This window comes from Labeo rohita, chromosome 9 (genome assembly GCF_022985175.1).
Source record: "Labeo rohita strain BAU-BD-2019 chromosome 9, IGBB_LRoh.1.0, whole genome shotgun sequence".
NCBI classification, from domain to species: Eukaryota; Metazoa; Chordata; class Actinopteri; order Cypriniformes; family Cyprinidae; genus Labeo; species Labeo rohita.
In genome coordinates this window covers 11,808,052-11,835,937 of record NC_066877.1, presented here as the reverse complement: position 1 = coordinate 11,835,937, position 27,886 = coordinate 11,808,052, and the positions used below count along the sequence as shown (strand labels likewise).

Below are 27,886 nucleotides of genomic sequence, written 5' to 3'. Positions count from 1 at the left end.
AAAGTAAATGAAGTCACAACGACAGGCTTTGCTAACCCACCCAACTTCATTCAACAGAGAGTGTTTATACACAAACACACACAGAGCTGCACTAACCTTGCCACATAACTTAGTATGTGGGCCCGGATCACCATACCAGCCGCTGTGCGCACCTCCTCTCTTTCCTTCTCCAGCCTCTGCTCCAAAGCTTCCTTCAGGAACACCTGCAAGGCACCGAAGAAGAAAGACAAGGAGAGGGGAGAGGGTAGGTTTAGGTAAACTGATGGGTAACTCTCTCCAGGCGGTGTGAAGAGCACGTCTCCAGAGCGTTCAGCAGGCTACAGGCTATAGGGAGCTGAGCTGTGGAGCTCTGCCATTGTGCTGAAACCACAGCGCTCTGATTTCCTGTTACTGCTGCTGCTCGGGCTATTCCAGACAGACTGACGTGCACGGACAGAGAGAGAGAGCGAGAGAGAGAGAGAGAGAGAGAGAGAGAGAGAGAGGAGGGGGAAAGAGTGGCTCTCGGCCAAAGAGCAGGCCACACCCTCACTCTCTCTCTGTCTCAGAGACAGGAGACATGAAGGCTTAACCCTTTACTCACTGACGCTAACTCACAGAAGTGAAACCTCAGGGTGAGGTATATCAATATATCTATAAATGTAAAGGAACTTTTATACCAAATAGTATTGGACATGTAGTTGCATACAGTAGTAAAGTTTTACACATTAAAGGGATAGTTCATCCAAAATTGTGTCATTATTTATTCACCATCATGTTGTTACAAACCTACGCGAGTTTCTTTCTTCTGCTGAGCACAAAAGAAGAAATTTTGAATAATGTGGGTAACCAAACAGTCAATTCTTTTACCCACATTTTATAAAACATCTTCTTTTGTGCTCAGCAGATGAAAACAACATGTTGTTTGGAACAACATGAGGGTGAGTAAATAATGAGAGAATTTTCATTTTTGGGTGAACTTTCCCTTTAAAAAAATCAATTGTTTTTACTACATTAGCGTCATTCACATGAGATCAGAAGACTGTACTCTACATAGTTTCATACACAGTAGACTAACATAGTTTTAATTCACCTCTCTCAGTGTTTTGCTATGTTGAAATGACGTGCGGCCTTCATAGATCTGCTAGTAGTAAGTTGTTTTAGGTAATGTGAAAAGTGAAAATTAGACAACAAATTTTTTTTTATTATCATTATCAACGGAGACAATAGAAGAAATCAGTACCTGTACAGCAGAAAAAGCAGAGAAGGTGTGAAGTCATAAGACAAAAAGGCCAACAAAGATACAAAAAACAACCTTAAACATTAGTACGGGCCACAAGGTGAAAAGGTCAGATGACAGAGAAAATCTTTTTGATTTTTGTTGAACAGATAAAAAAAAATAATTGCGTAGACGCTCTCTAAAGCTCACTAGTACAGTACAGTGTTTAACACCATTATGGTATCAAAATTAAAATTCTGTCATTAAAGGAGAAGTTCACTTTCAGAACAAAAATTTTGAGATAATGTACTCACCCCCTTGTCATTCAAGATGTTCATGTCTTTCTTTCTTTAGTCGTAAAGAAATTATGTTTTTTGAGGAAAATATTTCAGGAATTATCTCTGTATAGTGGTCTTCAATGGAGCCCACAAGTTTGAACGTCCAAAATGCAGCTTTAAAGGGCTCCCAGCCGAGGAATAAGGGTCTTAAAGGGTCTCCAAAAATAAGGATCTAAAAAAATAAACATTTATATACTTTTTAAACTCAAATTCTCATCTTGTCTAGTTCTGCCATGCGTATGCGTACTCTGTGTAATCCAACATCAAAGTCATCCTACATCTCTGTTTTAACTTTTTTTGTAAAGGGCGTTTGATCTTCTTTGCATGTTCACTTTGTAAACACTGGGTTGGTACTTCTGCAGCGATGTAGGATGATTTTGATGTTGGAGGAGAAAATTAGATGGGCGTTTTTTCAACATACCCTAACTGTCATGAACCGTAATACACAGAGATCATGCAAAGCTAGACAAGACGAGTGTTGGAGGTTAAAAATCATATAATTTTTTTTTTTTTTTTCCCAAAAAAATGACTGATCGTTTAGCTAGATAAGACCCTTATTGCTGAGCTGGGATCATTTAGAGCCCTTTGAAGCTGCACTGAAACTGCATTTTGCACAATCTCGTGGCCACCATAGAACAGATATATGGAGAAATTGAGAAAATTCCTGAAATGTTTTCCTCAAACAACATAAATTATTTTATGACTGAAGAAAGAAAGACATGAACATTTTCGATGACAATGGGGTGAGTACATTATCTGTAATTTTTGTTTTGGAAGTGAACTACTCCTTTAATTATTCACCATCATGTCGTTCCAAACCCAGTAGCACCACACACGTGTCGTGGTACTCATGAACGTGCGCTGAAGACTGACACGGAAGAGGAGAAATTGTAATAAAGTAGTTTTATTTGTTTTCTCTGAGCACATAAAGTATTCTCGTATCTTCATAACATTATGGCTGAACCACTGATGTCACATGGACTATTTTAACAATGTCCTTACTACCTTTCTGGACCTTGAACGTGTCTATGCAGGGTCAGAAAGCTCTCAGATTTCATCAAAAATATCTTAGTTTGTGTTCTAAAGATGAACGAAGGTCTTACACGTTTGGAATGACATGAGGGTGAGTAAATAAAAACAGTAATGTTGTGAAATATTATTACAGTTTTGTAATACCTAGCATTTTTGTGGAAACTGTAATTATACCAACATGAATTTCCATGACATCATCAAAACCACTAAAGCTTGAGCTGAGATGTTGCTGGTCAGCTAGCATGGTCTCAGTGGTTAAGTTGGTTCATGCTGGTTAAGCTAGTAAAGAAAACTGGTGGGAACACCAGCAAAGCAGCATCCAATATACATTATATACCATAACGTACATTCTGTACAGTCTATATATGGTGGCATTACCATCAGGTCCTTTCAATTAATATCATCCCATACACACAGCGTCATGTCTGCCCTCCCACAGATGTTTTAAGCTCATTGTGAAATTTCCTGGAACCGATGACCCAGATGTTCCTGTAATCAACGTCGCACAGCTGCAGACACACACACAGGAGGAAGTTTCCTCGTCCACATCCTTCCCCCATCCCACGCAAAAAACCCTGAGCCCCGATCTAGGGATCACACTTCCTCAACACACAATCAGCATGGATATAATTACACACAGGTTGTTTTGTTTCAAGCAAGGGAACACAATCTCAGACCCCTTTCTCGATCTGACGCCCCCTCCCCTCACCTCCACCTCAAATCTGACACTCACAAAAACACCACGAACAAAAGCCAGCGCCACCGCTCAAAAGGACCTGTAGTGAACATACATTCTCTTTTGATCACAATCATGTATGAAGTCACAAAAGAAAACAGACCTCAAGCCATGATAACAAGTACAACGGACCGCCGAACACGTACAGCAATGACGGACACAGTCACAGGTCACTGTCTGGAGCTTTGACTTACTGGAATACATTAAACTGTTTTACACAAGAGACTGTATTTATATAGAAACATGAAACGCATGTGTGGAACATATGTGTAAACACTGATCAAACAACCTCCATACAGTACTGCCTCATGGCTGTTGCTAATAACGCTTCATGTGGCCCTACAACGACACTGGTCCAGAATCCTGACTCTGACTGTGGTTTTTCTGTAGATTCCTGACTACCTATTCCCAAAAGAACACAAGTTGAATCTTCAAGATGGTTGTTTTATACACAGTGTCGGATTTTTAATGTGTCTACCAATGTTGGCCCACACTGGTTTAGTGCAGATCGTACTGGTGAACCAGCATAGCCATGCTTTTCCTCAGCAGAACTTTAGAAGTTTAGCAGATATCACATAGCAGGGCCTTTGAATGTCTTGGATAAAGGGGGGCATTAAAATCCAAAAAGTTGAGTAGCATTGCTATAGGGTCATTTCGTGTCAAATCAGCAAAATTTTTAGACTGAGTTTGGTAGTTTTACTTCACTTTAGCAATCATTGTTGCATTATGTGCCAGTGGTGACCATAAAAAAAATGGGGAATCAGCACATTATTTTCTCCAAAGTTTGCATGCCTGTAACTCAAGAAGTATTAAAGATATTATAATGTATTTTTAGATATTGGATCTTAATAAACTTTCCTTTTGGTATCTTTATTTTAAAGGCCCTACATGGTTTGGTTCCAGAGATATTGGAATTTTAATATGGCTCCAGGAGTAAATCGTTAAAATGTAGATGGTTTTAGTGGTCAAAAACCAAATGCAGGTCAGTTTGCAAAATTATGATACTTCTTTTCTTTTAAAGAGGAATGTCTGAAGAACAAATAATGTTGAAACTAAAGATCTTGTTTCCTTCTGTCAAGGCAACTGCTTTGAACAAACCTGTCTGAGTGCCGTAAATATTATTTTTCTAAAGTTTGCGTGCAAATAACTCAAGAAGTATTAAAGATATCGCATTATGCATGTCACCGCATTTCTGACTTGAGTAGCGCTATAACTCTAATGCTCCATGACGTTTTAAAATAACGTACCATCTGCACTACACCTAAACCTACCCGATAGTAATAACAAAAGCGAATGTGATGTAAAAATGCAATCGCAAGCATGCCGTTTTAGCTTGTTTTTCGATCTCTCATCTTTCAGCTCTTTCATCGTGAGTCATGTTTTTCACAGGATTCGTACCCATGGACTCCACATCCTAAGACCAATTTCGTGGAAGCTTGTTACGTCCAGTGTTGTGTCCATTTTCAAACCCCTGCCAAATTATTAGCCCCTCTTGTTGAAATTGCTACATGATTGCCTAATCCTAGCTCCTCCTCCACATCTAACCCTAAACCTACCAATACTAACAATCTGGTTGGGGTCAGAATTCGGCACAACACCAGAAAGCGTAAAACATATAGCTGTAATCGTAACTGTACAAAAATGATTACAAGTGCTCGCTGTTTACTGCCTCTAGTGTTAATTTCTAATGGAAACTGCAGTGATGTACTTACTGGTACATATTTCGCATCTTGTGAAATAGTTCCCACAGGTACGTTTTCGCCATGAGATCAGGTAGGGTAATTCATGTTGACATTAAACTAGGTGAGATATCCTGTGTGGACACCAGAAATACAGCATCCAAAACACAACATACTGTATGCTGGTAGCTAACTACACTGGTCTGTTCAGAAAGGGATAAAACATCATAAACTTCTAACTGTGGGGAACAAATGCATGTAATGTTTTAGTGACGGACAATGCTGGGTGAATTGTCATACAAATGCATTTTGGGATAAGATCTGTGCATGGTCCATTAGCCGAGCTTTTGTCATGAGGACACCAGCTTTTTGTGTGTCTATTAGGGCAACAGGCTATTTAACAAGTATGATCGTGGAGCCTGGTAGAGCAGTGAAAGCTGTAGGTTAGAGTAGCTGACCTTAAGTACATTGGAGCTCTGACGTGGTGAGAACAAATTGGAGCCGTCCAGCCCTGACCCCACCACTCCAAACAATGAGGCTATTTTACAGCTAAACAATTTGTAAAGCATGACTCTATTCAGCAGGGAGCAAGACTGCGTGTCCAGTATGTGTATCTGAATTCATTTGTTTCACTTTTTATGCATGAGTGTGGGAGACAGACAGCAACATTCTAGGAAAAGGAGAAATATTGCATTACGTTCAATCGTCTATTGAGGCCATGATGAATTCAGATGCATTGTGCATTTCATGGCACATACCATCTGAAATTGTTTTAAAAGGCATATTCTGTGATATTTTTATTATATGGTACATTTGTTTAAGCAGCGTTACACTACTATATGTGTATGCCAATTAACTAAAAGTTTATTTTACGACAACGATCCTTATGTTGTTCAGCCTAACTGTGTACTTAAGTCATCTAATTGTTTGGTTTGAATTGGCCAGATGCGGCATCTCATGACCGAAAGGAGCACTGACAGGTCATCACTGTTTCCATCTCAAGTTATTTGATTTATGAGATAATTTCTCTGCTCTGAATAAAACAAACCTACACACAAGTAATCACGGCAACACCGCATTAAGGCACCATCAAGCTAACAATGCGACCCCTGATAAAGAGATACCCAAACTAGCTCTCAGGAAAGCCAGAAACCACAAGACCCCAAAGGAAATAACACAGAGCGCGCTGGATTCAATTAATTTAAAGAAAAGTGGTCTGAATCAAAGGACACAAGAATGCCTTTTATTTACAGTGCCTTCCTGTTCCTCAGAAACCTCAGAGCTTACTGTAAAAACAGGCAGACTGAAGCGCCGTGCTTAATGTGTGGCAGAGACCGACCAAGGAGAGTGAATAATTGACTGATTACAAGATAAGAATGAATAGACACTGTTGAACAGAGAACAGAAAGTATTCTTTTCAGAGCTGCTGTGCTCCTGTTGCCAAACGCCCTTAAAGTGCTGCACTCTTGTTTCAGACTGGCTAGATCGGGATGAGTCATTTCAGTAAAGTGAGGGACCGCAAAAGTCCTTACCAAGATGTGGAGAGGGGGTTTTTTTGAGGGGGGTGAGAGCAGAGGAAGTATGAGGAAGAAAAAGTAAAGAATGAAGAGAGGAGACACAGAAAAAACACCACCAGACTGAAAAAAAATCCCCTATGAAAGTCCAAAAGTGTTGCAAAACATTACCATGAAAATGGTATATATTTTTGTCAATTTCACGGTTCTAATATCGAGGCATCATCTGGGCGTTCACTACATGAAGTCCCTGAAAGGATTTCTGAATTAATTACTCATTACAATTACAGACAAACACTAGTATCACACAAATATAAATTCATGTCACATTTTCTATTCATTAAAGCCAAGTATGAATCTGATCTAGTTGGTGCTTTTAAGCATTTTACATTTATTCAAAAATTTCAAGGCAGTAACAATTTAAAAAATATACTTTTTTTTTTGAACTTGTGTTCAGCTGTTCTTTTCAGTTAACTTTGAACTATTTTTGAATTTTCCGTATCATCAGTCATCAAAGTTTGGTAAATACTGGTCACAGACACAGAGATTTACTTTCAATTTGACCAAGCTGATTACTCACTAAAACTCTCACAGATGTTTTCAGGCCAATTCAAGTCTTATTTCGATGTAACAAAGTGGTTATATCTAGGTATGTGAGTTGTTTACTTACTTTTTTAAATCAGTCTTCTCATTAACGCCATTATATTGTTTATTCAGACTGATTCTTGAACACACACAGACACAAGAGTTGGGATTTATCGCATGAACCAATCATAACTAGTCATGTCCAATCATACTGAAGTGATGGCATTGCCTCCTTTTAGATGACTTTCCTCCATTCATTCTCAATTACCCCCCACCAAACTCACTGCACGCTGTAGGGTGTCTGTTAAAACTCAATGGGCTCAGGTGAGGCGAGAGAGACGCAGACTCCCGCTGGTAACTGTTCCACTACTGGACAATGTTTCTTTAGAAAAACAAGTAATTTATACACTTTTTAATGTTATATATTGAAATATATTTTGTAATATTTTTTACATCCAATATTTTGAGGAGGCACTGCCTCTCTTGCCTCCTCAAATAAATCGCCCTTGATTAAAGATACTGGGTGATTATTGGAAAATGGGAATATGGGTGAAAGTGTGGAAAAAATAAGAGAATGATTCATAGAAATCAATTAAGGAAATGAGATCGGAAGTGCGGGTCGCACATGTGCTCGACTCTTTAAAATAAAGGCACACAAAGCCTGCTTTCTGATAAATATATTCTTCTCAAGAATGACTGGTTGGTGTGAACCATAACTCGATCACAAAAGCTTTCAAAAGACCGTAACAATGCATTACAGAGATGCACAAAGCTGAAAAGGCTATGAAAACATTGCTTAAGACTTGGATGTTCATCAATCCGTGGGAGGATTCTACAAATGTAGAAAATTCTGGACTGTTGCTACTCTTGCAAGGGCTGGGTTGTCTATAACTGTGACTTTAATTAAGATCAGCTCACATATTATGAGTAAACGCTGTAGAAATCTGGATATGCTCAAAGGGTTCACAAACTTTTCTTGCTGTAAAATCCTGATAAATGAACACAGCAATCACTCAAACTTTACTGTGTAAATATCCAAGTAAGTATCAAAAATCAGGATTACATTATTCTCCATTAAGAAAGTGTGGAAAATCTCTTAAGGGCCTGTCTGTGTATTTCTTCTTTCTTTTTGCATTTTAGATTTAAATTCAAATGACGCTTTGAACACTGTAAAGTATGAATGTCAAAGATGAACCCACAAACTACATAAAGGTCAAGTAGTTCAATTTGAGAGAAAAAGAGCTTTTATAAGAAGTATTTGCACTGAAGTCTAGCACAGATTATTTATACTGGAATGTTAAACTGTGTGTGTGAACATGTGTTAATCATGCAACCGCACCTTAGTCTTTCCCAGCTGCCACTCTTTCTTTGTGACTTCATACTTCGTAAGCAGATCTGTACATTTCTTCCTCTCGTCCGCTGTGTGGTTTTTGTCCCTCAGGATCATTGTGTATCTGCACAGGAAGTAGGCACAGCTTGAACACATACAAACGTTCCACCTCACTCATTTTACTGTAAGAAAACAATGCACTGATACATTCAGAAAAACTTCCCAGGCATTGTTCATCATGATTTCAAGAACATCAAAAGGGACAGTTCATCCAAAAATGAAAGATCTGTCATTATTACTCACACTCACGTCGTTCCCAACACGTAAGACATTCGTTCATCTTCAGAACTCAAATTAAGATATTTTTGATTGAGCTTTCTGACCATGCATAGACAGCAACACAACTACCACGTTCAAGGCCCAGAAAAACAGTAAGGATATCGATAAAATACATTAAGGTTGAACCATTGATGGACTATTTTAACAATGTCCTTACTACCTTTCTGGGCCTTGAACGTGGTAGCTGCATTGCTGTCTATGCAGGGTCAGGGTCTTTACAGGTTTGGAATGACATAAGGGTGAGTAATTAATGACAGAATTTTCATTTTTGAGTGAACTATCCCTTTAGCTTTACATTTCCTTTCCAAAAGCTGTCAGAGATCACAAATGAGCATTTGGAAGAGATTTTGTGCCCCAAACTGTATTTTGATGGACTGTCAGTGGTTTTGTGATGGTTTCTTGGCTATGAGTCTCACCTGCTGAGGAAATCTTGGAAGGTTCTCCGTACAGGAAACCCTGCTCTACGGATCTTCACTGTCTCCAGCATTCCAGAGTAACGTAGCTGATTCAGAACCACATCTGCATCAAATTTGTTTGCATTCTGGAAAAAGATAGAAAAAGATGTCCATCAGCACTGATATCAACTGGCTATGCCCAATATTACTTGAAACTGAATGGACCAAAATTCAATATTTAACAGTGGTCCTATTACACTAACACAAGAAATCATGTTCATTATAATACATTTCATTTTCATAATCTGATGCATGTTTTTCCTTCACTTGTTAGCAATTTATTGATAATGATGATGAATTTAGTGAGATTTATGCTTAAAAGAAAATTGTATACAGTTACACAGATGACATTTTGTAAATTTCCTACTGTAAATTTTTGATTAGTAATATGCATTGCCAAGAACTTCATTTGGACAACTTTATAAAATATTTAGATTTTTTGCGCCCTCATAGTTGTATCTCGGCCAAATATTTCCTATCCTTAAATCATACATCAATGGAAAGCTTATTTATTATTAAAAAAATGGACCCTCATGACTGGTCCAGAGTCTTTGGGTGGTGTCTTTGGGTGTGAAACTTAAACTTAAAATATGTTCTCTGATAATAAATCTTAAATTCTCTTAATTTACTCAAACAGATATTTCCTGACAGTTTGATATTTAAAAAAAAAAGAAAAAATTCTGAAATAAAATTCTGAAGAACATTGTTTTGCAGTGCATGACAAAGGGAAAGATCTGAAAAATAAAAGGGCTTGGTGATGTCAGCTGGAAAAAAAAAAGTTTCACAGTTGTTGATAAAAGACTACAAAGACAAACATTTTATCTTTGGAATAACATTCACCGGATGAATCATTTTCAATGAGACCAGGAATTTTTACAGGACCTGTTTTTATTTCTCTTTGACATTAACCATAACCAAGAGTGAGATAACGAAGATACTTGTTTTGATCTGTGACATAAAGAACAAAAGACGTCTGTAGGCAGAAAAAGGGGTCAAACGCCAACGTCAGCCATGGGAGCTTTCAGCTGGCATTGATTATGTCCTATTGTGTGAGTTGTTGCGTCATGTTTAGGGGCGATCTGTAGCTGGATCAGTAACGTCAGTGCCTGGTGTTCAGCTGCTCCCACACTGTCCTGCCACATCAGGCCATTTGATCGCTAAGGAGCGGGACTCATTGTTTTTGGCTTGGACATCTGGTGCATCTAACAGCATGTTGCGCGATTGCCTTTTGCCATGTCCTTCATTTCAATCAGCACAATCCTTATGATAAATTATCATGTCAGGCTAATGTGACAAGAGACAGAGGTGTATTTCTGTTCTCCCTGGGCAGTAAACCTGGGTCAGGAATGAAGTATGCAGTCTTGCAATTGTCTTTAAACGGGCCCCGAGGTGAGATAAGCAAGGGATCACTGTTGTGTGGCGAAAATGATAGAAGAAAAGGTGTGGAATGACAGCGGGAGCCAGGCAGCGCGCCAGACGAGGCCACAGACGTGATTCCCCTCCCTGAGGACAGTTATCACGATACAACACCCCCGTCAGAAGCGCCAACCTGATCCTCTGCCCGCCGAAACAAGAGTCCTCTATAAATCAATGCAATGATAATAATTCCAGTAATATGGGAGCTCAAATGAGCGTTATTACAGCTCGATTGTATCACATAATGAAGGGCAGAGGCTTTGTGTGATTTTCTGGCTGTTATCTCTACATTCCTCTACCGCAGGTCAGGAGTGTGATACTCCTCTCAGTGCCGCTGAAGCGGACAGCCGTGACCTCTGACCTCAGCACAGGCGGGCTTGGGCTGCAGGAATGTGCTGGCGGTGGGGATGGGCCGCTCCAATCTGAGCAGATCAGCACAAAGACACTCTATGTACAGAGTGCAGAACATGACAGGCTGCTGGCTGTACAGCTCTCACAATGTGATGATGCCAGATTGTCTTGTGAATTTTTACTTTAACATATACATAGGCATTTTTGGACAAGTCTTCCAGTAGAAGAAAAATCTCTTTGAACTCTCTTTAAATTAATAAATAATTTTAAAAATAATCTTTTTTTATTCATTATTATGTCTTACCATTGTTATCCAACATTTAGATATTTAATGCACAGTTTAAGGGCATAGTTTACCAAAAAATTAAAATTCTGTCATTAATTACCAACCTCGTGTAGTTTCCAAACCCGTAAGACCTTTGTTCATCTTCAGAACACAAATTAAGATATTTTTGATGAAATCTGAGAGCTTTCTGACCCTGCATAGATAGCAACGCATCTACCACATTCAAGGCCCAGAAAACTGGTAAGTACATAGCAAAAACAGTCCATGTGACATCAGTGGTTCAACCTTAATTTTATGAACTTCTTCATAAAATTACTATTTCAATGATGTCATCACTACCTTTCTCGGCTTTGAACATGTTAGTTGTGTTGCTGTCTATGCAAGGTCATAAAGCTCTCAGATTTCATCAAAAATATCTTAATTTGTGTTCCAAAATCTTATGGGTTTGGAACAACATGAGGGTGAGTAATTAATTACAGAATTTTCATTTTTGGGTGAACTATCCCTTTAAGCAGATGACCAGGTTTGCATTTCACTGCAAGCTGTATTCTGTATAGAACTGTGTATGCAATTCATAAAAATACTGAATCATAATATAAATCAGCAACATGACATTCGTTAAAAAAAATGAATATTAAGACAAACTATACTTGTATTAACAACACATTCTTTAATATCTTATGAAACACATTTTTTTTTACTTTTTCATAAGACTTAATTAAAACATACTATTCCAAACCACTTGGATTGATTTTTTTTATTCTTTTACCAAAAAAAGAGAAATTGCAAATTATGTTTAAGGTCTTATTTTCCATACAAAGAAAGCATATAGTGACCAGAGAATGTTGAGCTAAAAAAAGTCATCACTCATATAGTGCTCAAATCTCATTTGCATTTCTGCAAATTCAAATCTGATGCATCAATATTTGGTTACGAGACAAGCAAGAACCAGTGCTGCTTGACGTCAAACATTGCGGAACATATCTTGATGTGCCGGGTTTGACTATGCACGTGCTTGATTGTGGCGCGACAGTAAAGGAGAAGGTTATTGATGAATATCTAAAATTTGTGTCTGTTTTACCAACAAAGCTACTGTAAAGGTCTGGTCAAAATTGGTCTGTTGTCAGTAGAGTAGGAATGTATAATACACAGCTCATATCAATGTCACTTTCAGGCTAAGCAGCTTTCTGTTGGACAGTTCAGCAAATTCACATTGCCAACTGGAACATGACTGAAACGTGTGGGGAACATTTTCATCCACATGTGAAACTCCAAATCCTACTGACATTACTAGATTTCACCTGCAATAATTTACAGAGCAGAGGTAAATGTGACTGCACCTACAAGACTTGAAATATTTGATATGCATTAATTGCATAGACTATTTTTGTTTAAATAATATTATGATGATGATTTTATCAACTGTCTGGACTCTCATTCTGTCAGCACCCATTCACTGCAGAGGATCCATTGATGAGCAAGTGACATAATGCTAAATTTCTCCAGATTTGTTCTGATGGGAAATACATCTTGGATGGCCTGGGGGTGAGTAAATGCAAATTTTTATTTTTGGGTTAACTATTCCTTGTAGTTGTTTTTTGATTGTTGTGTAATATGGAAAAGAGCAGCATGAACATTCATTCAAAATTTCTTCTTTTGTGTTTGACAGAAGAAAGAAAGTGAAATTAGTTTGAAATGACCTGAGGGTGAATAAATGGACTTTCATTTTGGAGTGAACTATTCATTTGAAAATGACATCTGAAGCTTTCAGAAAATTGATTTCATTGTCTGTTTGTAAAGTAAATGTGGTTTGACTGTGATATGGACAGTGCAAAAAGTGTTGATCCTACCTTCTCCATGTTAGGTTTGATGCAGCGCACAAAGAAAGGGTTGGAGGCACTTAAAGTGGCCATCAGTGCATGAAGAGAGTCCTGAAACACAGTCACAATAACACTAAATTACACCCTGCACAGGAAAGTAACAGCACCAAAACTGCCGTTCAGCAACCACAGCTGCTATTTGCTTGTCCGTCCCACATCTCCTGTTGAGGAGGGCAAACACAGGCAGTGACAGGGCTAGTATTTACCCAGTCACATCAAGGACCCTTCAACCTGGCACTCTCTCCCACAGTCTCAGACTGAGAGGCTCCAGGCCGGCTTTAATGACAGGGGAACAGGGGAACATGCACGGACCCTGTCAAACCCTTGCGCCCGGTTTGTGGGTAATCCCCTGGCTTTAAGAGCCACAGTATAAGGGCAGCTGCCAAATCCCCTGCACGGCAGTTATGACATGCAAAGCCCCGTAACCCCACAAACGGGCAGATATACAGGGACATAGACAAGAGGACAAAACACACACACACACAGTTATACAAGTGCAGAAAAACAAACAGAATGTAGGCTTGCATTCATAACTTGGAATTTCCACCCAAAATATTTAGCCCACACATGAAAACACACATACAGTTGAAGTCAAAAGTTTACATACACCTTGCAGAATCTGCAAAATGTTAATTATTTTAATTAACTGCTGTTAAACTGCCTGCTGTACAGAAGTTTCAGGCGCTCACTGATGCTTCAGAAGGAAACACAACGCATTAAGAGCCAGGGTTATAAACATTTGAACAGAATGAAGATAGGTACATTTTTCTTATTTTGCCCAAATATCTTTTTTTTTTTTTCATTTAGTGCTGCCCTTCAGAAGCTACAGAAGATACTTACATGTTTCCCAGAAGATAAAATAAGTTAAATTTACCCTGATCGTCCCTCAGTTGTCCTCAGTGTGAAAAGATGGATCTCAAAGTCATACAGTCATTGTTGGAAGGGGTTCAAACACACAAAAATGCTGAAAAACCGAAGAATTTGTGGGAATTTCTGAAGGTCAGCAGGCAGTTTAACTGTTCAGGTCAAACAAAGGACTCTTGAACAACTATCACTAAACAAAAACACACAGCTGTGGATCATTCAGGTAACAACACAGAATTAAGAATCAAGCATATGTAAACTTTTGAACAGGGTCGTTTTTATAAATTCAACTATTATTTTCTCTTGTGGATTATATGTAAACGACTTTTATGTGAAATATCTTATTCAGGTCAGTGCAAAATAAAAAGTAACATGCATTTTGTATGATTCCTCTTATTTTGGTAAAATAATTAACATTTGGCAGATTCCGCAAGGTGTATGTAAACTTTTGACCTCAAGTGTATATTAGCTCTGTTTCAAAACCTGCCTCACTGCCTTTTAAGTGAGCATCCTAACTATCATGAAACTCAACAAATGACTGATTTGGAACATTCTACACAGGCTGCAATCCTTCATGTCACACAAAAAGTACTTCACACGTGATTAAACAACTGATTTTAATCGAGTGCAACAGTGGCCAAAAACTTTTTCAGCTGCCTTGGTTCCGGAAATATTTTTTTCTATTCTTTTTTTCCCATTGGGATTTTTAAAAAAGTCTTAAAAGTGCTAAAGAGTTATAAGCCTTGAACCAAACTGATCAGCTACGAGGAAAATCACAACATTGCAAACTTTGATTTTTCAGCAAAAATTTGATGGCAGGCTTATGGCTTCAACAAAAGCACATACCACCAATTAACAACCTCGGAGCTTTATAAAATCACTGTTGAACAAGGTATACTATTCCCTTAAAGCATTGAATAAAATTTGTATTGCTTCATCCGCCATCTTGAATGCATTCTGGGATTTGTTGTTGTTTATGTGAATCACGTGATGCTGTTTTCAAACTCAGTATTCTACATCTATAATGCCTTGAAATGCTAGGCCAGGTTTTGGGGCAGAGCAGTTGTCTCACAATCTTCTTGTCCTTATTCTTTCACAGTAGAGTTTCACACAGTTATATAAAAACAGATTCTGTGTCTCACCCTGAACTGAGAGCTGACAGTGGGTTTGCGGCGGGCAGTGCCCATCTTTAGAGTCTCGTCTCCATTCCTACTACCAACACGCTCAAACAGGTCATAGATGAAGTCAAGCCTGAGAGACACACAACAGAGACAATATCAGTCACAAACATCATTCATATCAGCAGAAACTGCTTCAGGGTAGCTGGATGTTTAAGTTCAAATTTAGATGAATATATATAAGAAAGTGTATATCTTTGGCCCAGCAAGTTTTTTGAACAGCTTTTTGCCTTTGTAAGATCATTTTAAATGGCCCTTAAAGGAGTAGTTCACTTCCAGAACAAACATTTACAGATAATGTACTCACCCCCTTGTCATCCAAGATGTTCATGTCTTTCTTTCTTCAATCAATAAGAAATTATGCTTCTTGAGAAAAAACATTTCAGGAATGTTCTCCATATAGTGGACTTCAATGGTGCCCCCAAGTTTGGACTTTCGAAATGCAGTTTAAATACAGCTTCAAATGGCTCTTCAAATGATCCTAGTTCAGGAAGAAGGGACTTATCTAGCAAAACGATCAGTCATTTTCAAAACAAATTTCCAATTTATATACTTTTTAACCTCAAATGCTCGTTTTGTCTCGTCTCTGTGATGTGCATGTGTAGTCTGTGTAATCTGGGTAATTACAGTTAGGGTATGGCAAAAAACTCCCATCTCGTTTTCTTCTTCAACATCAAAATTGTCCTACATTGCTGTTTTACCTTTTTTTTTTTTGTAAAGGGCATTTGATCTTTGCACATTCACTTTGTAAACACTGGGTTGGTACTGCAGCGATGTACGATGACTTTGAAGTTGGGGAAGAAAACGAGATGGGAGTTTTTCAACATACCCTAACTGTATTGACCGTACTGAACCGGAGACTAGCGGTTAAGTATATAAATCGTCAATTACTTTCAAAATGACTGATTGTTTCGTTAGATGAGACCCTTCTTTCTCGGCTGGGATTGTTTAGAGCCCTTTGAAGCTGCATTAAAACTCCATTTTGGAAGTTCAAACTTGGGGGCACCATTGAAGTCCACTATATGAAGAACATTCCTGAAATGTTTTTTCTCAAGAAGCATAATTTCTTATTGATTGAAGAAAGAAAGACATGAACATCTTGGATGACAAGGGGGTGAGTACATTATCTGTAAATTTTTGTGTAGCAAATATGTTTTAAAAAAGTATAAATATTCCAGGTAGTCTCGTAATTAACTGCATAAATGAATGGTTATATACACAATATAGCATCACAAGTCAAACTCCCAAAAATATTTCTCATCAGCTGTCCTTATATATAGTTTTTGTAGTATGAGAAGTATCATTTACAGTACATACATCACTGATCTCATGACAGGCTAAGAAACACCAAGGATCATAGGATCCACAGCATTGCTTAGAATAGCAAAAGTGAAGCGAATGATTTGTTACCTGCTGTCCTTCAGCATGTTGAGAATATCATCTCTGAATGTGTCTCTGTTCTTCTCTAGAATGCCACGCACGTCATACAATACCTTACACACAAAGACAAATACAGTTACAAAATGCATGTACAGTGACTTAAATATAATGCATAATTTATTCATTTACTTTAATTTATTTTATTAGCTACTTCATGTGTCTGTCCATTTCAGACTAAACTGAACTGAACTGTGCATATAAAAAAGATACCCTGTTTCTGTTCCTGTGTTTTACTTTCAGCCTGTTAATGAGAGACCGCAGAGAGAGGTTGTTTGAGCCGCCGCAGTTTAATGCAGTCACCTGTTGAGTATTACTCAGTCATGACCTCCGCGGCGACAGATTCCTCCACTGATCTTATCACCGTGAAATAAACTCCTGAGCTGTAAAGCATGCAGCATCCACAACACATGCTGGGAGTATTTATAACACCATCTCGATAATTACAATCCCTTGTTTAAACGGAGAATTCATCCTAAGCTTAAGTCCGATCTTTCATTTGTGTTGGCCTGGAGAGCAGATGCTAAAGATATTCTCCATCTGAAAGCATTTGAAAGACTGGATGGATATTGTGGGAACCATGTATCATATCAGACATTTCACATACAAGACTGTGGTGAAGATATCTGGTATAATTGAATCATTTTCCAGTAAAAATTCTTAAAAGACAAGATATTTACTTAAGAAGCAAAACTCTTACAAGATGTAAGTCTTAATACCCTATGCAATTACAGATGTTTTTATTGAAAAATGAGACTAAAGAGCTGATTAAAATGACTTTTTTGGAGTAGAGGGAGAAATCCAAGTAGGAGCGTGAATAAAAACTGTCAGGAAAAGAGAAATGGCAACTAGAGAAGGAGCTGGACAGCATGCCAAATGCTTCTCATGGGAGTGCATGTTAGGCGTGTGGTTTCCAGCACATTAAACTGTGGAGGCTTCGTGTGGTGCCCATGGTGAAAGGGCAAACCAGCTCTTCACTTTCCGTCTCTCTCTTCCTCTGTGTGCTTTTTTCAGCATACCGCTCTGACTGCTTTCTCTCACTCTCCTGAAAAGACTAATTCCTCTCTTAAAGCTTGAAACTGACACTGCAGATGATGAGAGAAGGAGAAGACTGGGGAAGTCCAGTATCCACTTTCTCCAATAGTGCAATTGTGATAGGGGATTTCAGCCAATATTTGAGATTATAGGTCTTAGAAATGGTCATTCCACCTGCTGTTGCTTCCAGAATCTACTAACAACCTTGTTAATGAACAATGCATATTTTAGGTATTAAATTATACAGCAGTTAATTTAAGCCCTTGATATACTAGCATTACCTTAGGCCTTGTGCCTACAGCTGAACTGGTTATTCAGAACAACAGAGCATCTTGCTCGTCTGACATTAATTAAATATTTTTATAGTAAGTAAATATTGCGTAAAATGAGTGTTAGTTTATTGTGCATCATATTTTGTATTAATAAATTATATTATACTTATAACAGCCATTCATTCACTGCAATGTTTCTGTAAAACAGAATAGTGTCTCACTTACACATGTGCATGTGTGTGTGTGTTTGGAGTCTGCCATCTCTGATGTCAATTAAATGCATTTAAACTGTACTATAAATTTTGGCAGACCTTGTAAAATCTTTCCAACCTCACAAATAATGCACCACAAAACCAATCCTGTAAAACGCTTTGCTATACACTGCAATTTTCTTCTACATACCTGGAGAGACACACTATAAATTCTAGGCTGAATTTTAAAAAAGTGTGCTTATTTCTCTTGTATTGTTTACTAATAGTAAAACTATGAAAAATTGTTTTTAAAATAGAACAAAATGTAAAATTTCCCTTAAAAAACTGATATACATTCAAAGTCAAAAGTTTACATACACCTTGCAGAATCTCCAAATTGTTAATTATTTACCAAAATAAGAGGGTTCATACAAAATGCATGCTATTTTTTTTTAGTTCTGACCTGAATAAGATATTTTGCATAAAAGACATAAAGAGGAAATAATAGTTGAATTTATAAAAATTACCCTGTTTAAAAGTTTACATACGCTTGACTTTTTAAACTGGGTTGTTACCTGAATGATCCACAGCTGTGTGGTTTTTTTTGTTTAGTTATAGTTGTTCTTGTTTGTTCTGACTAGTTAAACTGCCTGCTGTTCTTGAGAAAAGTCCTTCAGGTCCCACAAATTCCTTGGGTTTTTCAGCATTTTTGTGTATTTGTATCCTTTCCAACAATGACTGTATGATTTTGAGATCCATCTTTTCACAATGAGGACAACTGAGGGACTCATATGAAACTATTACAAAAAATTCAAACACTCACTGATGCTCCAGAAGGAAAAAAACGATGCATTAAGAGCCAGGGGTGAAAACTTTTGAAACATTTGTCTTTTTTTGCCTAAATATCATATTTTTTTATTTAGTACCACCCTTCAGAAGCTACAGAAAATATTTACATGTTTCCCAAAAGACAAAATAAGTTAAATTTACCCTGATCGTCAAATTCAAAAAGTTTTCACCCCCCCAGCTTAATGCATCATGTTTCCTTCTGGAGCATCAGTGAGCGTTTGAACCCTCTGTAATAGTTGCATATGAGTCCCTCAGTTGTCCTCAGTGTGAAAAGACGGATCTCAAAATCATACAGTCATTGTTGGAAAGAGGTCAAGTACACAAAAATGCTGGAAGACCAAAGAATTTGTGGGACCTGAAGGATTTTTTTGAAGAACAGTGGCAGTTTAACTGTTCAGGACAAACAAGGGACTCATTAACAACTCAAAAAATAAAATAAATAAAGCACAGTTGTGGATCGTTCAGGTAACAACACAGTATTAAGAATCAAGTGTATGTAAACTTTTGAACAGGGTAATTTTTATAAATTCAACTATTATTTTCTTATGTGGGCTATATGTAAACGTCTTTAACTTCAACTGTGTAAATACTGTGTAAACTGTTAATAAATATTAACATATAAATAATACAAATAATAACACTACTTGTTGATGTAATTACCTCTCCTGCATAATGTTTAATACCAAACTGGTGATCTGCCACTCTTGGTTTCACGTAGTAAGGGTTTGTCTGCAGAGATAGAAACACATGACACATATTTCATATTAATTATGTTTTGCAGTGAGCACACACAGTGGTACTTCAGTTGAGGCAGACTGTTTGTGGGTTCTCCGAGGACACGCTCATTGTTCCTGGGGCCTGAGGAAAGCCTGCTCACGTTACTGTATTGTGCATGTGCGTGTGAGAGGCTGTGGGGGTGTGACTGGGTGTTGCCTATTGGCTCAACGCTGGTCTTTATCAGCGAGTTTAAAGAAGAATTAACTCTCTGTGATCTGAAATGAGATGGGGGAAAAAAAATTGACTGTATGTCTGTGAGTGTTTTGAAAAGAAAAACTTACGGCATGCCGACTGTGGAGTTTCTCCAGCAGGGTGTAGTCCGTGCCTTTAGGGAATCTGCTCTCTTCATTGATAAGAGCCAACATGCCCAGTTTCTGAGGAAAGAGCAGACTGATCTAAGCATATGCTGTCACTGGCTCTCCACATTAACCACAGAGGTCTAGTTTGTAACCGTTCAGAGATGTTAATTATAATCGCTTTAATAGTGGGCCATGATTCATTACTAGTGTCAAATACAGTCCCTCAAATTACACAAATATTTACTTGTAATGTCATGTGGCCATTTAGTGTAAAAAAAAGGCCCAAAGGATCATTTCAAGTCATTGATTAAACTCAGTGACAGTAATTTTTTTAATCATGTTGCCCTTTTTAGCCACTTGATATGGAATGCAATCATTTGCAATTTCTGAAAAGTTCAGTACTGAACACTCAGCAGATGTTTCTGCACTTTTTTTGTATATATGAATTCACTTTTGAGGATGTAAAGCAGATGTTTATACAAATTATAGTGTGACACTTTCCAGACCTAGGTTCAAAGATTTGTAATTTTTTTAAAAGAAGTCTCTTATGCTTATGAAAGCCTTTTTCTGCCACTAAATAAAAAATATAAAAGGTAATTGTGACTTTTTCACAATAATTCTGTTTCTAATTTTTTCTCATAATTCTGACCTTTTCCTCAGAATTACCTGTTATAAAGTCAGAATTGCATGATATAAACTCGCAATTGCGTTATAAAGTCAGAACTGCAAGATATAAACTCAAGTCACAACTTTGAGAAATAAACTAACAATTCTGACTTTTTCTGAGTTTATAACACACAATTACGAGTTAAGTCAGAATTGTGAGATATAAACACAATTCTCCCCTCAAATAAACACAATTTTCCCTCAAAACCGGACTTTATAACTTGCAATTGTGTTTATATCTCACAATTCTAAGAAAAAAAATCAGAATTGTGGGATATAAACTGTGAGAAAAAGTCAAAATTCTGACCTTATTTCTCAAGTTTATATCATGCAATTCTGAGAAAAAAGTCTGATTTATGACATTATATCTTGCAATTCTGACTTTATAACTCGAAATTTTGACTTTATATCACACAGTTTGAGAAAAAAGTCAGAATTATAGGTTTATATCTTGCAATTCTGACTTTATAACTCACAATTTTGACTTTATATCACACAATTCTGAGAAAAAAGTTAGAATTATAAGTTTATATCTTGCAATTCTGACTTTATAACTCGCAATTGTGAGTTTATATCACGCAATTTGAGAATAAAGTCAGAATTATGAGTTTATATCATGCAATCTTGACTATAAAACTGCAATTGTGACATTATATCACAATTCTGACTTTATAACTTGCATTTGTGAGTTTATAATCACACAGTTCTGACTTTATAACTCACAACTGCGAGTTTATATCACATCTCTGAGAAAAAAGTCTGAATTGCGAGTTTGTATCTCACAATTTTGACTTCACTTCTTAGAACTGCATTCTAACATACTGATTTCTTACTGACTCCAAAATTTTTAAAAGTAGTGTATATGCATTAACACAGTAAGTAAATAATAAAAACTAAAACTAGTAACAAGTTTAAATGATGTAGAGGGAATGATATAATGCAGAGAAGAGAAGCTAGTTTGAAATTATGAAATTTCTCATCTGCTAATGGTTATCAACACTGGAACGGTTTCTAATGAGCATTGTGTGGTCACAGTGAGAGACGATTAAAGGTCAAAGGTTAAAAGGACACCTTTTCGATCAGATCCAAACACTCTGCGTTGTCCATCCAGTCGATGGCTTCCCAGTGTATCCCCTCCCTGTGCGGAGACACAAGAGAACCTCTTGAGCAACATCACAACACTACAAGTACACAAAGGTGGTATTATCCTCAGGGTTCATGTGATGAAATGAGCTGTGACCGGGCTCTGCTGACCCCCCTCAACCATAGCATTTCAACACAAGAACACAACTGTGTGGGAAAGAGGAGACCCATTCACACATCTGGCAGAGTGCCTCCATAGCCACTACAGCAAGAACAGGGCCGAGAAACCCCACCCTTAATTCATCTGCTATCTCTCCATCACTCAGCCAGGCTAAAAGAGATCGCAGGACGGTCCATGCCCTGTACATGATCACATACGCGTCGCACCTCCACCCTTCTATGCTATTTCACCCCGTTGTGACCTGAGCTCTCTGTGACACCTGATAGTGTGAAGCTACATGTCTACAGACCAGCCTGTATCGTACGCTTTGGGTTTCACACAGCGATTTAATGTCCACGCACACAAATGCTCAGACAACACATTGCAGGTGTGCAGTCCAGTTGCATACACTTATTCCTGCATAAGTGAGTGACAGGAACAAGCCTCAGCACTCAAGGGGTGTTGTTGTTAGCCACAACTAGCTATAATGCCAATTAAAGATATCTTGTTCAGAAAGAATCACTAATATTTCCAGGAGCTGAAATACATTTTGCGCAAGTATCTGACAGAAACTTTCCTAGCTACACAAGTTCAAGTTTGTGTTATAAGAATGCCTGAAGACGATTAACATAAATACTAGCATAAAGTTCTCATTAGCATAAATTGTCATGTTCTACAGTCACTTCAGGTGGACTTTTGTTATGGTAAAACAAACAGTTTGAAATAAATAGCTAGTTAAAGTTAATATATTTATAGCTAGCTTATTAATAGCACATTTAGCTTATGTGCACAGACCTCATGTTCATATTCAGTTAACTAGCAAAGATGTTTGTAAGATTATTTAAAGACATAGTTCACCCAAAAATGAAAATTACCCCATGATTTACTCACCCTCAAGCCATCCTAGGTGTATCAGACTGTCTTCTTTCAGACAAATACAATTGGAGTTATATTAAAAAATGTCCTGGCTCTTGCAAGTTTTAAAATGCCAGTGAATGGGGTTTACGATTTTATTTTAGCCCAATAAAGTGCATCCATCCATCATAAAAAGCGCTCTACATGTCTCCAGGAGGTTAATAAAGACCTTCTAAAGCAAATCAATGCATTTTTGTAAGAAAAATACCCATATTTACAACTTTATAAACTGTAATCTCTAGCTTCCATTAACTGTTTGTATGCATGTCTATAAGGGAGTGGCGAAAAACACATTTATTTTCACATAATTGACATTATTACAATACCTTTCTTTCCAGTCTGGCACAAATGGCTCAATTAGTTCAGGATTTAATGAAGGCCCGCCTTCCAAAAAACAAAATGTGTTGTGATTGGTTAGCTGTCTCACTGCGTTGTGATTGGCAAACAGCTCAGATGGTGTTTCAGTACCGCCACGCCCCTTGACAAAGCAGCAGGTTCTGTGTACAACTGTTAGTAAAAGCTAGATTAAAGTGATTCTTAAGTTTTAAATATGGATATTTTTCTTACAAAAATGCATTGATTCACTACAGGAGGGCTTTATTGACACCCCCCCTAAGGAGCCGTTCATTGTAATTCTTGAAAAGAGTTTTAATAAAAACCAAATATCTCGCTTTGGAGTGGACTTTGAGATTTGTAACTTTGTAGATTTATAGTTATAGTATAGTTTTTTATGCCCAAACATACACACCACACACTGACTAAATTTAAAAAAAACTAAAAAAAAAGGGGAAAAAAAAGCATAATAGCACCCCTTTAAAGCCCTACGCAGGACTGTTTTCTTGATCCCGCTCCTGCTTGTGCAATCATTTTAATACTGAATATAATTTTCCTGCATCAAGGAGCCACTATCATATTTAAATCTCTTTTGAATGAGTGGCTATTCACTTTCACTTTCAATTTCACCATTGCACGCACTCTATATAAAAGAAGCACATCTAACAAAATTAGATATGAGCACATTGTCTTCTGAGCAGTAAATCCTCCAGCATAATTTGTCAGTCATCTTTTCTTACTCTTGTCTTGACCCGTGATCAGTTAAATCTAATTCCTGCAGCTTGTGTTGGATACAGGGTTGCCAAATCTGCATTTTTTGCACGGAATTGGGCTGATTTTAAACTGTTGCAAAGGGTTGATTTTTTTTCCATGGGTTTAATGTTTGAAATATTGCATAAATTAAATTTGACTGAAATGCTTCTATTGAAACATTTTGCATACTACCTGTGATAAAACCGTGCACAATGTTAAGTTTTGTGATGGCCTCTGGAAGGAAGACAGCGGTGTTTATGATCAATCTGCACAAGGGTGACTGTAAAATATACATTTTAGGTATGGAAATTAAATATTTAGACATTTGATATGGGATATCCGGCCCCTACTGGCCTCTTTTTTGCAAACTAAAATATGGCCACCCTACTCTAGTGTTCATTTCAACTGAAAACTGCAGTGATTTGTACATACAGAAATGTATTCAGAGCCTATGTTGGAACATACTGTGCCTTACTTCTACACAACATAGTACATGAAAAACAATATGTGAAACAGTAAGCAAAAAGCACCCTGATGACTTACTACAACTGCCGAGATTCTGTGCATCTGATGGACATTTTATAATCCCATGAGGCCAGTCTGCTTTTGTGTATATGGTTTGATCTTATGATTTATTTAGCAATATGGAGTATGGAAGAACTTCCAGGGTCACTGACAGGACTCACCTGTTATATTCAAGCTGCTCCAGGGAGAAGATGTGCTTGTTGAAGTACTCCTGGAGTTTCTCGTTGGCATAGTTAATGTTAAACTGCTCGAACCGGTTCACCTGGAGGGGAAAAAAAAAGTCGTAAAAAATATGACAACATGCCATCGACAGACAGTCTGGCTGGAACGTTTCACCTCTTTGCACTCAACAAACTCTCACCTCGAAGTTTTCAAAGCCAAAGATATCCAAAATGCCAATAGACTTGAAGTTGTCCTTTCCTTTGATTTTCTGGTTAATTCTGGTGATGATCCAAGAAAAACACTGGGAATACAATGCCATGGCCACAGAGTCCCGGGAATCAATTGCCTTTGGAAAGCAGGGCAGAGACAAATATTAATCTAGAAACAATTTCCTTTAGTTAGCCTCCAACAGTGCGAACCACAGTGTCAACAAGCAATGTCTCTCGAGATTATTACAAAACACCAATATGTCTATTTGAATTTCGACATCATGAAAAGAAACAGCAAAGTTCGCATTACGGGCTGAATCTGCACATTTGTTACCGTCTGTAATTGTGCGTGTCTTTAAACGTGCCTTGAATGCGAAGTTTAAAAACAATGGATGTCTTTTCTGATTTACAGCTGAGACTGTATACAATAAAGTGGCCCCAATAAGTATTTGGACACTTAAGCCACATTTAAACCACACAATCCCAACAAAGAAGTCTGTTTTTTAATTACGCTCAAAATAAAATAAAAAAAACAGTGGTGGAACATGTTCATATTAAATGTGATAAATTACACTAGTGCATGAATACACATACAGACTGTGAGAAATGACTTTACACAGTACGTTCACTAAAACTGGCCAACCAATTCATTTTGCAAAACTGATGAAAAGTAAGGAAGCGCTTTGCTTCTGGAGTTTCAGTTCAACTCATAAACCCAGCAATAACCCTGAGCTGCTATTACTGGATTACAGACAGAGAGAAAGTTAATACCCGCAAATTAGACTCTGCTATTCCTAAGAACGCCAAACTCCCGTCTATTGTTTCAGCAACACTATAATTCATCAGTCAGAGACACTTCTGCCTGATTCTGAACAGCTCCATCAGAAAGACCTGAAAGAATGGCTGTTTGTGCAGGATACGGCCAATGGCAGCTGTTGAGGTTAATGCATTATGGAGAAAGGAGGAGGAGGAATAAGGGCCTCCATTAAGACATGGCACTGCTTTATGACCACTGACACAGGCTAGAGTTAGTGGCCATTGTTTTTGCTCATGAAAAGATTGCTTGTGTGTTTCTACCGAGTCGCTCACAAAGGCCAGGGCCCGTTCTACATGCTAGATGAGATTTATGGGATAATGTGGGTTGGGGTCTCTTTATTCTTCTCATGCACAAACTTTCCCCCTTTTCCCCTCATTTAAAACCAGTTTTAAATTTCAAAAATCAAGCCTTTGATTTTGGTCTGTGTGAACATTCACTGCGGAAATGAGAAATTCCTAAGAGTACATTTTAGTGCTACATCGACTGTTTCTTGTGTTTACCGTGCATATTTGTGTGATAGACTGCCCCCATTAGGCGGCTGCTAACCGCCGTCTCCATACTCGGCCTCTATTGTGTTGCTTCTCATGAGATCTTTATCACTGAGTTATTATAGCAGGAATCCGAGGGGACAAAAAAACAGGAAATGGTACCAAGTCACGCAAAGACGCTTTCTACACAGGCGAATGGGTGTGAGCATGTTTTTTAATGACAGTCTGTCAGTAAATCTGGGGTGAGTCTGGGGATGCAGAGTCTCTGGACACACTGAGGGCACAGCACAGACATGCCACAACATGATACAACACGACAGCTAAAGCAAACAAACCAAAAACTATTTTGGAAACCACTACCCAAACTTATGCCAAAATGTAAATAGAGCATATTTAAATGCATAGACATACCATGCCGGTGTACTATGCAACATCATAAAATGGATGGATGTCCTGGTTCTTTACCTGTTCCACAGTGAGGGGTGAGCAGATCTCCTCTCCTCTCAGGATCATGGACCGCTGAGTCAGAACCTCAGACAGCTGAAAGGAATCGAGTCCCAGTAGATCACTGACGACACTGACCACTGTCATGCAGATAAACAGTTTACAGTTAATGATGCTCTTCAGTGGCCATTATTGTTTTTTAAGGTAAAACTGCCATTGTATGATATGCAAAACTGTTACACATATTCAACAATATACTTAACATTTGTTCATGTAATAAATACACATTCATCTTTATCCAAAGTTTAAATATTGAGACATTAAAAATGTATTATTTGTCACTATTTAACTATAGTGCAAATTGACTTTCCAGTTACATTTATGTCTTTAGCATATTTTTGCAAACAAATGGATCAAATCCTGACCCAATTTCACATTTGAGGATGCATTGCAATTTTAAGATAAATGTCATCAAACCCACTACGATTCAAACATTTGGGGTCAGTACTTTTGTAAGTAGTTTTGTAAGAAAGTAATACTTTTATTAAGCAAGGGTTCATTGAATTGATCGGAATTGACAGTCTATAACATTATAAAAGATTTCTATTAAAAAAAAAAAGAATTCTTCTGAACTTTCTATTAATCAAATATATCCTGAAAAGAATGCATGAAGGTTTTAATAAAAATTCTAAGAAGCACAACAGTTTTCAACATCAGTAATAATAAAAAATGTTTCTTGAGCGCCAAATCTGCATATTAGAATTATTTGTGACCCTGGACCACAAAACCAGTCATAAAGGTCAATTTTTTTAAATTGAGATTTATACATCATCTGAATAGGATAGGACAATATTTGTAGTATTTGAGATACACCTATTTAAAAATCTGTAATCTGAGGGTGCAAAAAATTCTAAATATTGAGAAAGTCGCATTTAAAGTTGTCCAAATAAAGTTCTTAGCAATGCATATTACTAATCAAAAACTAAGTTTTGATATATTTTTTGTTAGGAAATTTACAAAATGTCTTCATGAAACATGATCTTTATGTAATATCCTAATGATTTTTGGCATAACAGAAAAATGTATCATTTTGGCCCATACAACGTATTGTTGGCTATTGCTACAAAAATACCCGTGCTACTTCAAGGTCCAATGAAGTGCTTTGAATCATGCAGCATTAATCTCTGTGTTGACTTAACTTCAACTGAAACAGGAAGACAGGGCAGGACATATCAGTGCCACCCCCTTTTTAAAACAGCCAATAACGTTTTGTATATATCACAGCTTGGGCTC

At 37.6% G+C, this 27,886-nt stretch overlaps 1 protein-coding gene across 1 annotated transcript in view; it reads right to left on the bottom strand.

The window, feature by feature from the left end:
- The window catches only part of myo10l3 (myosin X, like 3), an 88,653-nt gene that overhangs the window by 23,378 nt on the left and 37,389 nt on the right, over positions 1 to 27,886 (bottom strand). The window contains exons 10-21 of the mRNA XM_051119281.1: positions 26,615 to 26,733; positions 24,835 to 24,981; positions 24,635 to 24,735; positions 21,776 to 21,842; positions 20,021 to 20,113; positions 19,623 to 19,691; positions 16,589 to 16,671; positions 15,143 to 15,251; positions 13,107 to 13,187; positions 9,165 to 9,289; positions 8,419 to 8,533; positions 97 to 203 (exon numbers count right to left, since the gene is read on the bottom strand). Coding sequence (XP_050975238.1) covers positions 97 to 203; positions 8,419 to 8,533; positions 9,165 to 9,289; positions 13,107 to 13,187; positions 15,143 to 15,251; positions 16,589 to 16,671; positions 19,623 to 19,691; positions 20,021 to 20,113; positions 21,776 to 21,842; positions 24,635 to 24,735; positions 24,835 to 24,981; positions 26,615 to 26,733 — 1,216 coding nt within the window. The remainder of the gene's footprint in view (positions 1 to 96; positions 204 to 8,418; positions 8,534 to 9,164; positions 9,290 to 13,106; positions 13,188 to 15,142; positions 15,252 to 16,588; positions 16,672 to 19,622; positions 19,692 to 20,020; positions 20,114 to 21,775; positions 21,843 to 24,634; positions 24,736 to 24,834; positions 24,982 to 26,614; positions 26,734 to 27,886) is intronic.